The sequence below is a fragment of the Plectropomus leopardus genome, chromosome 9, assembly GCF_026936395.1.
Source record: "Plectropomus leopardus strain MGB_pleo_1.0 chromosome 9, ASM2693639v1, whole genome shotgun sequence".
In the NCBI taxonomy this organism is placed as follows: Eukaryota; Metazoa; Chordata; class Actinopteri; order Perciformes; family Serranidae; genus Plectropomus; species Plectropomus leopardus.
Window position 1 is genome coordinate 15477960 of NC_142184.1, and position 13850 is coordinate 15491809.

At 41.1% G+C, this 13850-nt stretch overlaps 1 protein-coding gene across 2 annotated transcripts in view; it reads right to left on the reverse strand.

Annotated features, from left to right (window-relative positions):
• nkain4 (sodium/potassium transporting ATPase interacting 4) overlaps nucleotides 1-13850 on the reverse strand; it is a 59077-nt gene that overhangs the window by 13078 nt on the left and 32149 nt on the right. For both annotated transcript variants that reach the window (XM_088082068.1, XM_042491747.2), the window contains exons 4-5: nucleotides 11475-11675; nucleotides 284-344 (exon numbers count right to left, since the gene is read on the reverse strand). In XM_088082068.1, the coding sequence (XP_087938194.1) occupies nucleotides 284-344; nucleotides 11475-11675 (262 nt within the window). The remainder of the gene's footprint in view (nucleotides 1-283; nucleotides 345-11474; nucleotides 11676-13850) is intronic.

Sequence of the window (13850 nt, forward strand, 5' to 3'; positions counted from 1 at the left end):
CACATGGTTCCTTTGGTTCTGGAGGGAGAGAAGAGGAGAGAGAGGGCCCAGCTGGCGTGGGGGAGGAGAGAGGAGGGAGACAGGGGAGAGCAGGGGCGGTGATAGTGAGGGGTGGGATAGGAAGAGAGGGAGATGAAGAAAGATGCAGCCCTGTTCCCCTCAGCTCCGGTGTTTTCCATCTCAGCTGTGTGAGTGGGTCTGAATCATTAATTGTTGCAATGATCTGTTTCGGGAGTGTGTGTGCTTGTTAGTGTGTGTTTAAGAGTGAGGTTAAGCAACTCACAGCTGTCCTCCTCCTCAGTGATGGCGCTGACAACATAACAGGCGTACACGAAGCCCAGGAGCTGTGAACACACAAGCAAACAAGAGAGGTTACACTCCACAGAGCTGGCAGTGAGCAGTTGATAAACAGCTGTGTGTTTGCTTTGATGGATAAAAAACGGTAATACTGAACATCTGGAAAAGAGCGAGTTTAGTGTGGATGCAGCATTGATTTGGGGAGATTGCGGCTGTGTGTTCCCAGGGCAGGTGATGCAACACTGCAAAGAACAACACACAAATTTACTGGAATTAATTTTAATGATCAAGTGATCATTTGATCCATTTATCAACTCAAGGGTAGTTATCAAGCAAAAAAACGTCAAAAAATGTAAGAATTTAAGAAGGTTTCAGCTTCTTAAATGTGAGGGTTTACTGCTTTTCTCTTTTTTATAACACAGTGAAGTGAACATTTTTAGCTTGTGGATTTTTAGTAAGACAAAACAAGCAACATGAAGGTGTCGCTGCGTGTTCTGTAGACATTTTGTACTATTTTCAGATGCTTTAGAGGATTAGGGGCTGTGTCCACCAAAGTATTTTTAACCGAAGCCAGTGCATTTTTTCAGTGCTTTTCAATGGAGCCAATAGCATCTTTTTCTGTGTGGAGTGTTGAAAAATGCTCAACTTTAGTTAAAATACTGATATCATAACTGTTACCTTTTACCCAGCAGTTCAATCACAGTGAAGGAGGGAATACCACAAAGACCAACCTTCAAAAATTTAAGTGCTGAACAACAGCAACTATGGAGGAGATATATGATTATATACTATGTTTGCTTTTATGAACCCACACACCTTCCTTTCATCCAGAGCAAGCTCTCTCTGCACTAACAGTTTTACTTCTGAGGATGTTCCATATCATAGCAATTGGATACAACTGAAGTGATGAAAATACGCTACACCTCCGAAGTCCTAAAAAGTGCTTTCAGCTGGGCGTTTTCTAAAGAGAGCTGAAAGAAAGGACAAGGGGCCTAAAGAACTGATGAATCATTAATTCTAATAATCACAAGCATGTATAAAAAGTAAAACCAATTCTTAGCTGCAGCCAAAAAGCAGCTAAAATATTTAATTACCAATAATGGATCAAATAATTATGTGTAATGTGAATGTCACTCATAGTGATGGACTCGCACAAAGCGTTACCACTGGATTTAGCAGTTCCCTTCAACTCACTGTTTTGGTTTTCTGGCCTGCAACTTCAATGTTTTGTTTCACTTCCCTCATCAGTGTCATTTTCTGTCACAGCAGGCAGCTGTGACAGAAGAAAAACACACCCTCTGATACCTGCCGAGTACCAAATGGCAGTCAAAAAAAGTTAAGAGACAGGCCGATAAACATAGTGGAGCATTTAGCTGCTTAAGAGACAGACATTTCTCTCAGGAGTTGGTGGAGGCCAAAATCAGAGCAAAAACGAGAGTAAATATTGGATTTACATACATCAGGTGTCTAGAAACAAAGACTGTAAATACTCAACTGTTCCCCAGCTTATTTATTATTGTTATGTTCACAGATCTGAAGTGCTATAGTATAAAATCAGGGCTGGCAATGTTAAGAGTTTCTAGCATGTACTTATAGTAGTATCTCATATGGACAAACATCAGAAAGCAATGGCGAGCACTCAAAGTGACTGTGCACTGATGCACGTGCAGGCAAACAGTGCTGAGAATAGCCTGTGGAACTGGCAGATGGCTGTCATCAACTCAGAAACAGACACTAGGAGAGACAGACACTGGGAGACAGTCTCTCTCCACCCAGCCGTCCATCCATCATTTGGCACTCTGCCATGCCAATTAAAACAGCGTCGGGCATGCTGCCCTCCTTGCACACTGGGTACACAAACACAAAACCCAAGGGGGGATTGATGTCTGTGATGGTGGCTATTTATATAACATTCAATCAACCAATAACTTAACATGGCCTGTGTAATCATATGAGGAACAAAAACGACGTGCAGTTATTCGGCTTTTCATCTCTATTACTAGAGTTTTATACACGTTTTTCATGTGCACAATATATTTGGCCCTCATTGAAGTACATGCAGACGTAGATTAAATGTTTTATTTATGAATGAAATGCAGGTGTGGCGTCTAGTAGAAAAAGGAATGGGTCCTTCTCTGTGTGGCTAGATAAGATACACTCTCTGCCTCTCTCACTCTGTTTTTTCTCTCTAGTATCTAATTGCTGGTCTCACCCCATCCATTACAGTGGCGGTGAAATGGAGGTGAATTAGCATATGTATAAAGCCAGTGTCAAGCACAAGATGGTGTTAACAGCAGGGGGCAAACCCTGTTTTCAACTGCATTGTGTGTTTTTCCTGTAAAAGTGTGTGCCAAGTGTGTGGTCGTACGAGTTAATATCAATGTGTGAGTGCACGTTTGTTTAATTTTCATAAAGGTCTCTGATCACTGTTGTGGTCTGGGTTTGAGTCAAACATAGTAAAGCCAATAAGTCAAACCCCAGGAGACCTGAGACTGAGAGTGACTTTAAAACAGCGTTTTAAGATGAACTTGATCTTCGTTTTGATACTTTGTCAGATGTATGGGATGAAAATAGAATGAGACATTTTAATAATTTGAGTGCTTTAATATAATGGGGTGGAGCTTTAACAACTCATTCACTCCATTCTTTGCCGGAACTTAGTATCTAAAGCCCCTTTCACACTGCCTGTTCATGTAACGTCCGATCGTAAATGTCTGCAAACTGTTAACCAGCATATATCCACAGAATTGCCAAGATCCCTGCTTCATATTAGATGAACTGCCAGAAGTTTGCGTACATAAATTAAGAGTAAATACATCTTGGCAATTTTGTGGATATTTGCTGGTTAATGGTCTGGAACAACTTAGATGGTACTTACAAAAATACCAATCACAAACTGATACACCTCCTGCATGAGATTTATCTTACCCCTTGGATGCTCCATCTGAAGACGCTTATATCCTCTTTAAACTGCAAGCTCTTCCCTAATGACAACATGAGCTCTTTCCTGCACATGTATTGGAATTGCCCAGCAGTAGCATTTTTCTGGAAAATAGTCTACTAATCTACAACCTTATCTAATCTAATTGATACTGAAGCAGCGTATTGTCCAAAGCTGCTACTATTGAATGAAACCTCATCTTAAGATCTCTTATTTCACTACAGGCTTGCACTTTTTGTTGGTCTGACAGCAGAAAAAAATGTTTAATTTCGTTGGCAGCCACCTTATTCTTCCTCCCAGAGTCATTGGCTACAATCGTTATTGGATGTGTTATATATGAAGATGTGAGAATGCAAAATGCCAAACAATCAACCATCTGTGCCTGGGCTTCCTTTACTGACAAAACGAAAAATCTGCTGTGCACAACCACTAGGTCATAGACAAACTTATTATTGTTATCTTTTCTTTATTAATTTTTTTGCTCTCTTTTAATTTTTTTTCTTTGATCTCCTGAGGCTAATTATGTTGCAGACAGAGTTGGGGTTAAATTGTTTTGTATTTGTGTGTGTATGTTGTTTGTTAACTGTGTTAAACAGTTAAAAAGAAAAATACAGGTTAGTTTTAGTACCATTTCAGAAATATTCCCCACCCATGCTAAGATGCCTTAAAATGCATTTTAAATGACCATTTACGTACTCTGGCAATGTGTGTGCCATGTAAACAGGAAGCAAACTATCCTCTCGCCGTTGGTTGAAAATACTGTGGAGCCCCAGTTAGCCAAAATGACCAGGTTGGCCTGGTTCCAAACTTGGCAAGGAGGAATGAATAAGTAGCATCCAGTTGCCCAACTCTGCTGAGATTCAGGATTAATGACGGCACAGAATTGGGCCAAATAAACTGTCCAGATTCTGGGTGCCATCACCAGGAGATGGTGGAAAGGAAGACCAGGAATTTCTTTGCTTGGACCAATGACAAGGTGGAACAAAGTAACACATGAATAAGGTGGTCAAGGTGGCGGAAAAGATGAATTGGGAGTCACTGCAAAGCAAGTACAGTAAAACAGATATATTCAAACTAAAATATGGTCAGCAGCATTTTCAAAGTCCCTATTTCAGACGTTGAAATATGCCAGAGTAGTGTGGACGCTAAGCAAAAACAAAGCAATAGGAGGGGAGGAGAAAGTGAAGCTCTCGCTTCCTGCCAAAGTTTTCATCAAAGAAATGTAGTCAGGGAAACCACAAAGAGGTTGAGGATGAAAGGAACAATATGAAGTCAGTTTTAAATCTATAGACACGCTATTGCCTTGAGGATAAAAAACACACAATACGACTGACATGAACTTTTAGCTTCGCTGCACACTCATAAATACTACTTCTGCATAGACAAATCAAACACACTAGAAATTCCATGAAGTGTAATACCTTTAATCAGTGAATGGCAAACCTTCGGAGTGAGCCTGTCACTGCTCAGTCATGGAAAATCAGCACCGTTTCTCACTCTTAGACTGATAACTGCTGACAGCAAGACATACTGGACACTGTAATATATCTGCTCATGTCTGCAGTCTCGCCATGGGCTGATCTTAAACCACTCCGTCTTCTTCTTCATTTCTGTAGCTGCAATACATTTAGTGCAATGCACAGGGTGCTAATAAGATCAGAGTTGGAGGCTTTTTGCTGGAGGCACTGCTGTCCTTAGCCAATATAGGCCAGTGTCCTCAATAACAAGTGACAATTCCACTTAAACATCCTTGCATATTAAATAATCATGTTCATAAACCCACACATGCAAGCACACACTCTCCCGAAGCTTTCTTCTTTGACTTCCCACTGTCACTTCTGGAGTTCAGGGATCATTTTAGAGATTGATGTCAAATTAATTAAGCTCATAAAGCCCCCGCATGTCCTCTGAGGCTGGATGTCAGTCTGCCTGTGAGGACGTGCCAAACTAAAGCCAACTCATTTAGCTGCCAATCATATGGGCTTTTTTTCTCCCTGCACTCTGCACTTTTTTCTTAAAGTTAGTCACCCTTTAAACAGAGGTCTCTACATCACTGTCCCTCCTCATTGTGAGTTCATCTTTTCTCTCCACCTCTCTGTGTGTCTTTGTTTTATTGTTTCTCAATAAATGCCACCCTCCTCCCTGTCTCTTCTGCAGGTTTTTGAGCAGTGATCTGGACAACTGACAAAGGAAACAAGTCGCCAGAAAACTGGGCAGTTCAGTGCAAGATGTTGGGAAAACATCAAAAGCACAGCTGCCCTCCGGGGGGGGGGCTTCACTTACTATTTACTATGTTGCAGAGGAAACTGAGGGAGGTATTTGTGATAGTTCAGCAATATCAGAGTTTCTTCTTTTAGATAATGAGGGCCAAAATAAGTTCGAAGCTTAAATGTTCATGTGTGTGTGCGTGAGAAGAAGGCCAGCTGCTGAGCTAGAAAGGAAGGTTACTTGTATTTGCATAGGCTAATGAAGGTCAGGTGTATCCCGAATGTGCCAGTCAAGAAAGACACATGACCTTCTTTGACGATGCGCACCCTCTCACAAACATCAGCCATCAGACATGAAGCAGTTTCATGATTAGCAGAGTGCACACTTCTCATTTGTAACTACAATAAATCAGGTTTCTAGTCAATTACTTGGTTATGAGTGTTACTAAATAATTTCCAACAACAAAAAACTGTCTTTTTTCACTGCAAAACAGCTACATATTAAAGGCCTTTTCTCTTCATTTAACATGGTATCTGTGTAGTCCTGAACTATAAGTTGATACATGGACTAGTTTATTGTCAGTACATGTTTCAACAATTTTGATATTGAAGGGATTAACTAACTCATTTATCTAGCAACAAGACTAACAGCCAAAATACATTGGGCACAGAAACAGTGCAACACATCTGCTGCACCATGCCCAAAGCAGAGCCTGTCTGTCTGTCTGTCTATCTATCAATCAATCTAATTAATTCATCTATTGGATCTAGTTGCAGCTATCTCATTTTTGCTGGCAACAACCACCAATATCAACCTCATGGTGGCGCTATAGTCAGATGATCACCAAATGATAAAATGGCCTGGCATTTGTGACTGTCTGTATAAACATTTGTGCAAATTCATTTAATTGATTTTGAAATATTTCACAAGGTGATTTTTTTAACCTGCTGGTGCTGCTAAAGGAAAAGTCAAAGGATCACAAAAGTTGATGGGATCTATCCTCTGATGACCATGAATGTCAGTACAAAATTCCATGACAATCCATCCAGTAGCTTTTGAGACATTTCCATCTGGATCAAAGTAGCAAGCCAGCCAACTGACGAACAGACTGACGGACCTTGAGCTCTGGGGAATTTATTTGATTTATTTTTAGAAATTTTACAAGCAACTACTTGACGATTCTTAAAAATGCATCACATTAATCAATAATGACAATCATTTTTGGGTTGCAGCTCTATATCGGACTGTTTCCTGAGCGAATTACAATTTTCTTTCTTTCCACAGCCGACTGGTTTGTGCACGTGTGTGCAGTGACAGATATCTGAGTCGATCTACATGCTAATTAACACACTATTGATCATGGCTCAGTGTCAGGAGAAAATTCACCTGGTCTCCTCGATTGAAAGGAATTTGCAGGTAAAATATATCACATGGGAGAGAGGAGAAGTGCAAAGAGAGAGGGAGACAGGGGTGCTGCAGGTGTCCTGTAGGTTAATTACACAGGACCTTGTGCCTGACAAAAAGGCGCAAGCTTCTCTCCAGTAAATTAGATGTGTGTGTTTGTGTGTGTGGGCAGCTGCATGTTTAATGACAAAACATGATGAGATAGGGACTGCAGAGACCACATCCACCTGTTCTTTTCTCCCAGCCCCCTCCACACACAGATCTGTACAGCTTACAAGACCACACGAGGTCGTTAAGTGTCTGTGGTGCTGATTTGCATCTACCACATCAAATAACAGCAAATAACAGTATGTTGATGTAAAAAAAAAATAAAAAAAACAGACACAAGAGGCTGACCATGCAGAAATAATGCCTAAAACATTTTAGAAGAGGTTTGACTTAGTGAGGGGGAGAAAAATTAGGCTCTCTGGCAAGAAAAACAAAAGGACAGAAGGCGAAACAGGCAGGTAAATAAAACAACCAGCGAACACTCAACAAGCAAAAAGCAAAGCAAACATGCCGCCAGAGACAATTTACTTCTTTAATGTTGCTTGTTCTTCACTTCCAAGCTCCCTCTTCTTCTTCTTGCCTACACTCAGAAGTTTAACGAGACCAAATATTAGAGTAAAATTAATCTGAGGAAAATCCATTTCCCCGCAAAACAGATTAACAATTAAAGCTCTTGGCGGAGAGAGCCTTTGAAGTACAATGGCGGGCAGTCATGTTTTTATGATGTTCTGCGAGTAGCCCAACACAATATTCAGTGGCCCGCTGGAGACTAATTCTCTTCTCTGGTCTTCGGGTCTTTCTCTTCTCCTCCCTGTTTTTTGGCAGCAGCCAGCAGACCTAATAACTGCTCACTACTGCATCATCAGTCTTTTAATCCCAGGATCTTTATAATCCTTTGAAGCAGATGCTGTAAAACTTACAGAGCAGTTACAATGCAATGTCAGCACTGACATATTGCTTAATGCTATCATTATACTAGACAATGCGTGGCCAGGCACTGATTCTGGACAAATTACTGCACTTTAAAATAGAAGCACATCAAAGATCCCTCCAGTTGGCTCCACATGCAGCACACACACAAAAACAAAAACGCACATATTCCCCACAGCGGTGATGGATGTTCAGCATGAGAGTCTGAAAACACAACATGGACTAATGGACTTATCAAAGCCAGCACCCTGACCTTTAGGATGAGTAGGGAGGGGGTGGGCGGGGTGGTCATGCCGGTGAACTGAATAAACCTGAACAACGACAAAACACACATCCGACCTTCTGGGCAAGAACGGCCTCCAGCAGTAATGAAAGAGGTCTGCCCACAGCAGCTCTGCTGAGGGGACCACTATAATCAACCAGAGGCCCTTATTCGTCCCTCACACTACCCTGACATTAAAGGAATACTTCAACCTCCGAATGAGCATTTGTATATCAATTACTAATCCTGTGTTACACTGAAATGGTGAAAACTGTTTTCAAAAATTTTGGATTTTTAGTTTATTGTAGAGGAATGTGAGAAAAACAAAGTTTTCTTCACAAATTCAACATAACACAGGGTGAGTAACTGATATAAAAATGGTTAATTGTGGGGTTAAATATTCCTTTAAACCAGCTGCACTTTAACACACATCTAAACACCAGAGAACAAAAGTTACACTGAGTAAGAAATACAGGGAGACACAGAGAAAAGTGCATTGTCATTTTTGTCATTTTAGTTGGTGAAAGTTTTACTGACATGAAGGTCAAACTCGGTGAGATCTGGGCAGGAAAAGCCGAGACAGGAAGAAAAATAGGAGAAAATAAGAGGAAATGAGCAATGGAACGAAAGAATGACGCAGGCTGCCGTTCCTCCCATTATCAACTTTCACACAATCCTCCCAACGCAGATTCCCAGGGAATAGAGAGGCAAAAGAAGAAAGCACTGCCTGTGGCAGCAATAACCTATGCTAAATGATATATCTGTGTGTGTGTGTGTGAGCACGCGCGCATGTCTGTGTGCATGTGCATTTTATGAGTAGCTCAGCAGCTCTGACAACCCCTTGACATCTCTCACTGCTCCCTTTAGTGTGTAAGAGTTATGTCTACAGATGTAAACCAACATCACATCTTGCACAATTTTTCTTCCTCCTTTCTCTCACACCTTTCTTCCTAACTACCCTCTATCTCACCAGATATGTTTTCTCAGGCTCGACTGTTTTATTTAACAGCGAGGGTGGTGCACAGGAGCAAAAGAAGACGGGAGGATAGAGAGGTGTGTGTAGAATTTTTTTGCTGACTGCACTGACAGGGAAATCAGTCATTATTATGACAGCGAAAGAAAACCAAAGCCATTCAATAACAATATGTTCTGCAGGATGGGTGGGTGATTTTCAGTGAAGGCAACAAAGAATATAAGGGCAGGGATGGAGCAAAATATTCCCCTCAGTGATGAATCAATGAATAATACATTATCCCAGTTTGAAAAGGTTGCCTCCACTTCAAGCTCATCCTTTAAACCTCTGAGTTACTTTTTGACTGATTGTAGCCTGTGGCGGCAATAAGCGACAACACAGGGCTGACTTTAGCAAAGCTTCACTTCTGAACGGCTCTCTTCTAGCTTGTGATGAATCTGCGCGGATGGATGACAGTGATGCCTCCATTACTGGCCAATGGATCCACATTTGTCATCCTAATGAAACATGCTCCTTGGAGCCCAAACTAAATATTTAATGGCCTCTCACAGCGACCTTGAAAACCCCTCTAGCACAGACAAAGGGACACCCTACTTTTTTCCTTTTCTTTTCATTCACTCCTTTAGCTCTCTTTCTGCTTGGCCCACCAAAGAGGAAAAAAATGTGTTCAAATGTAACTAAGTACATTTACTCAGTTACTTTACTTGAGTAAATGTACTTAGTTACATTTACTTGAGATACTTGACTTAACTTGAGTTTATACCTCTTTATAATTTTACTCCACTATAGTTAAGAGGAAAATATTGTACTTTTAACTTCACTACATATAACTAATGGCTTTGGTTACTTTACGAAATACAATTTTTGCATAAAAAGCAAATAATAAGTTAGCCAACTGACAGAGAATTAATTGGCAACTATTTAAAATAACATTTAAGTCAGTTTCTTATCATTTTTAAAGTAATTTTAAGATTTGGGGGGTGTTTTTTTTTTGTTTTAGTGTACTTCAAGTACATTTCCCTGATTATAGATACTTTTAGTTAAATCAACATTTTCAGTGGAGGACTTTTACTTTTCACAATGTGGTATAGTACTTTTTACTTAAGGAACTGAATACTTTCTCCACCACTGGTAGAAGACAAATGAAAACAAAAGTGGAGTCCATTTCCCAAAAGCAGCGCTCTGCGTTCAGCCTGAGAGGAAGTGAGGGCACAAGGAAAATTATTCCATTTGTGACACTGGGACTTCAGTACCAATTTCCCTGCTCCTCGCAGGAGCTGTTACCACAAAGATGGTGGTGCATGCTTGGTTGGACGTCGGCATGCAAAAATGTAGGCATAAAAAGTGTTGCCATCTCCTGTGGAGGAGTAAAAGTCCATGTGAGGAGAGGAATAAACCAATTCACTGCCTATAGTGCAGAGGCTAATGAGGTTCAGCGAAAGAGTCAGGGCTATAAAGTGAGGTCAGCCGTTTTATTACCTTTCTCCATAGAGGTGACGGGATGAATGGTGCTACAGAGTGCTTCTAAGCACTGGGTCCCTCTGCTGGTTCTCTTATCTACCCTGTAGTTAACTGCATTCATTGTGCTCTCCCAGGTGTAAATTAAGATTATCAAGATTATATGGTAAGAATGTAAAACCAACAGGACTCTGAAACCCACTGAAGGCTGATTAAGCTGCTGTGTTTTATCTTTCTCGTTCTCTCGGTCACCTGCTGCCACCATTTAATCCACTCCACATGTATTAAAGTGACAATGAGTGTGAAAAATAGGTGTGGGTGTGTTTATGTGCATTTGCAATGGAGTCAAAGTGTGTTAGTGAATGCTGCTGTAAGTAAATGTGCGTAATGTGCATGTCTGAACCCAAGTGCCTGCTGTGCTGGCAACTAAGAACATCCTGGCTCTCATCCAATATGAGGTTTAGTCAATCATACATGAGTGTGTGCAAATGTGCATGCTGGCAGGATGTGAGTTTCTGGTGTATTCATACGGCGCTGTATAAAGAGGACAATAACAGTCCTTCCAGTGTTTGAGTAACCTGTTAGCAGCTGGCAGGTCTGAGCCTCAGCCAGACAAAACAACGGATCAATTTTTCATCCAGTGACCGGGGCAGAGGAAGGGAGGCTGCAAGAGACAAAATAACAGACCGCTGTGGAAGTATATTGAGAAAAGTGCTTGAAGGGAAAACAAAAACATCACCTTCCTTTCAAGCACGTTCACCTTTCACATACAAGAATCCCACGGCTGCTGGTGTTAAGCGTGTAATTTGATGAGTTCCTGTGTAACATGTCCCCACACACACACACACACACACACACACACACACACACACACACACACACACGCGCACACACGCACACACACACACGGATCTGCATGTAAATATGCAGTCACACTGACGACTTGTACTCACAGCAACGAGAATCTGCGTGCCGCTATGCACAACCTCGATGTACTGGTAGTCCATGAGGCAGCCCATGACAGTGATGTAGGAGTGGCTCTCTGTGGTGCGGACCCCTGGAGCCTGCGGCATCTCTCTCCTCACGCAGCCCGGCCCGTGTTCGCTCCACCAAGAGTGATGGGCGGAGATGTTAAATGTCAGCAGGTCGCTGTCCTGAAAGGAGGAAAAAAAACATTGTTGCTTGACGTTATTCATTAATTATGAGTTACAATCATTTATTCTTTACGATAAACACAAGGCTGGATGTTTGATGTTTTTCATGGCTGGTCTCTCTTTTGATGCAAGGATTGGTTCAACTAGACAAAGGAGGCTATCTTAAACCCCACGCAAAATAGTGCTGAACATAGGACAGCTTGCTTCGATATTTTCAGACCGACACAGTTGTCATTTTTGTGGTCATCTCCCCTTGTGTAAGTAGCAAATGTACTTGCACATATCTGTGCGCCCATGGGTGTGTAGGTGAAGTGGCTGGTCGTTCACTAATTGCGAGATCAGCGGTTGGCTTTCAGGCTCCTCCGGTCTGCATATTAAAGTATCCCTAGGCAAGATACTGCAAAACAAAAATTGCTGTGAGTGTGTGAATGCTGAAAAGTTAAGTTTTTTGTTGGTATTTTTAGAAAGTTATTTGGTCAGAAACCAAAGTGTTGGAAAATTAGTCATTTTGACCTGTTGGTGACACTATTGGAAAAGTTGTAATAATTCATCTGTTTGGGGACTTGAATGTCTGTACCACATTTCATGGCAATTGATCCAATAATTGTTGAGATATAAACAATATTGTCATTCCGAAATGATGACATGCTCCTAGCATGGTTAAAACACATTTCTTACTCACTATCAGCTGTATCTAGCCATGTAGAAAGTTTTGGTTTTGATTTGAATTGACCAGTCTCAGAGAAAAAAGATTTCTGCTTTCACCCCTAAAAGCTGCAGTGTACAGAACTGTCTTTGTGGTGCTTAAATCTTTGAGAAATTACATTTAATTCAAAACAGCAATGTGTCCTTCCAGGAACAATGTGTCTGTTTCTGAGGATAATCCACAGACGTCACAGTCAACAGTTTTCTTTGGAACTACTTTCCAGTGAATAAATAATCCCTCTGAAAACTGTTGACAGTGTTTTTGTGGCTTATCCAGGGTAACATTGTTTCAGGAACAATGTTTGAAGTTGCAGTTTAATACTTTTAAATGTAAATTGAACTCAATTTACCTGCACTGCATTGGGTTGGAGGCAGACCTCTCAGAAGCTGAGGACCAGGCAAATAAAACAAAAACTATCTGCACTACTAGACACCACTAGACGGATCTAAGAATATTTTATTTTTATAATTTTGGGGAGCTATTAATATCTTTAACAGGAAATTGACAACACGCAAGTGTTTAAAAAGTCCATGAGCCATGAGTCATGGGTTACAACTTGAGTACATGAACTTTAGTCGGCATGAACCAACAGATTTGCTGTTCCAGAAGAAAGTTTCATAACTTCTTAAGCTGTGCCACATCGGTGCCACAGCTTTCAGATCCAGCATTTTAAACACGTAGCTCTTGTACACCCTGGCGATGTTCAATTTGCACACAGCCACATGAGCCCACGCGTACAGACGTACAGACGCTCACACCAATCAATACCCCAATACAGCAATCTAACCCTGCATCTGCCCCTCAGTGACAAGACATGCATTATTAACAGCCAAGCAAGCACTGTCAGGAAACATGTCTGATTCCTATCAACCCCCACTCACACTTACATGTACACATTGACGACACCTACGTATCACTTGTATCAACTTTCTGTCAACAAAAGATCCGCAGTCGGTGGAAATCACTGCTACAGGAGTCATAAACAATATTAAACTGATGTTACCATATAATATCCTTCTCTTTCTTCAAGCTGATTACTCTTCATCATCGGCCTCTGTCTCTATTTGCCTTCTCTGTCATTCTGTCATTCTCTCACAGAGTCGCAAAAAACAAGGGCGGCTGAAGGTCAATAGGTAGGATTGTGAAGACTAATGACTTGACAGATGCCATTGATTGAGCCTGCGAGCTAGGGAAACCATCTCTATCCAAGCTGCAGCCTCACTCACGACTGCAGAACATCAGAAGTCAATACTTAGGCTTTTTGCAACTCACTGTCAGGAGTGTTATTGTTATGCTCCCATGCACCCTGAAGCACAAATCAATCCCTCCATATCATAGATTCAAGGTTAGTCTACTGATACTGCTCTAACTATTTTCTTTAACAAAAGTCGATACATATTCCAACACAATCCTATTACTGGAATCACTGGAGACATGAGGCTTTCTATAAAACTAAACATCAAATGATT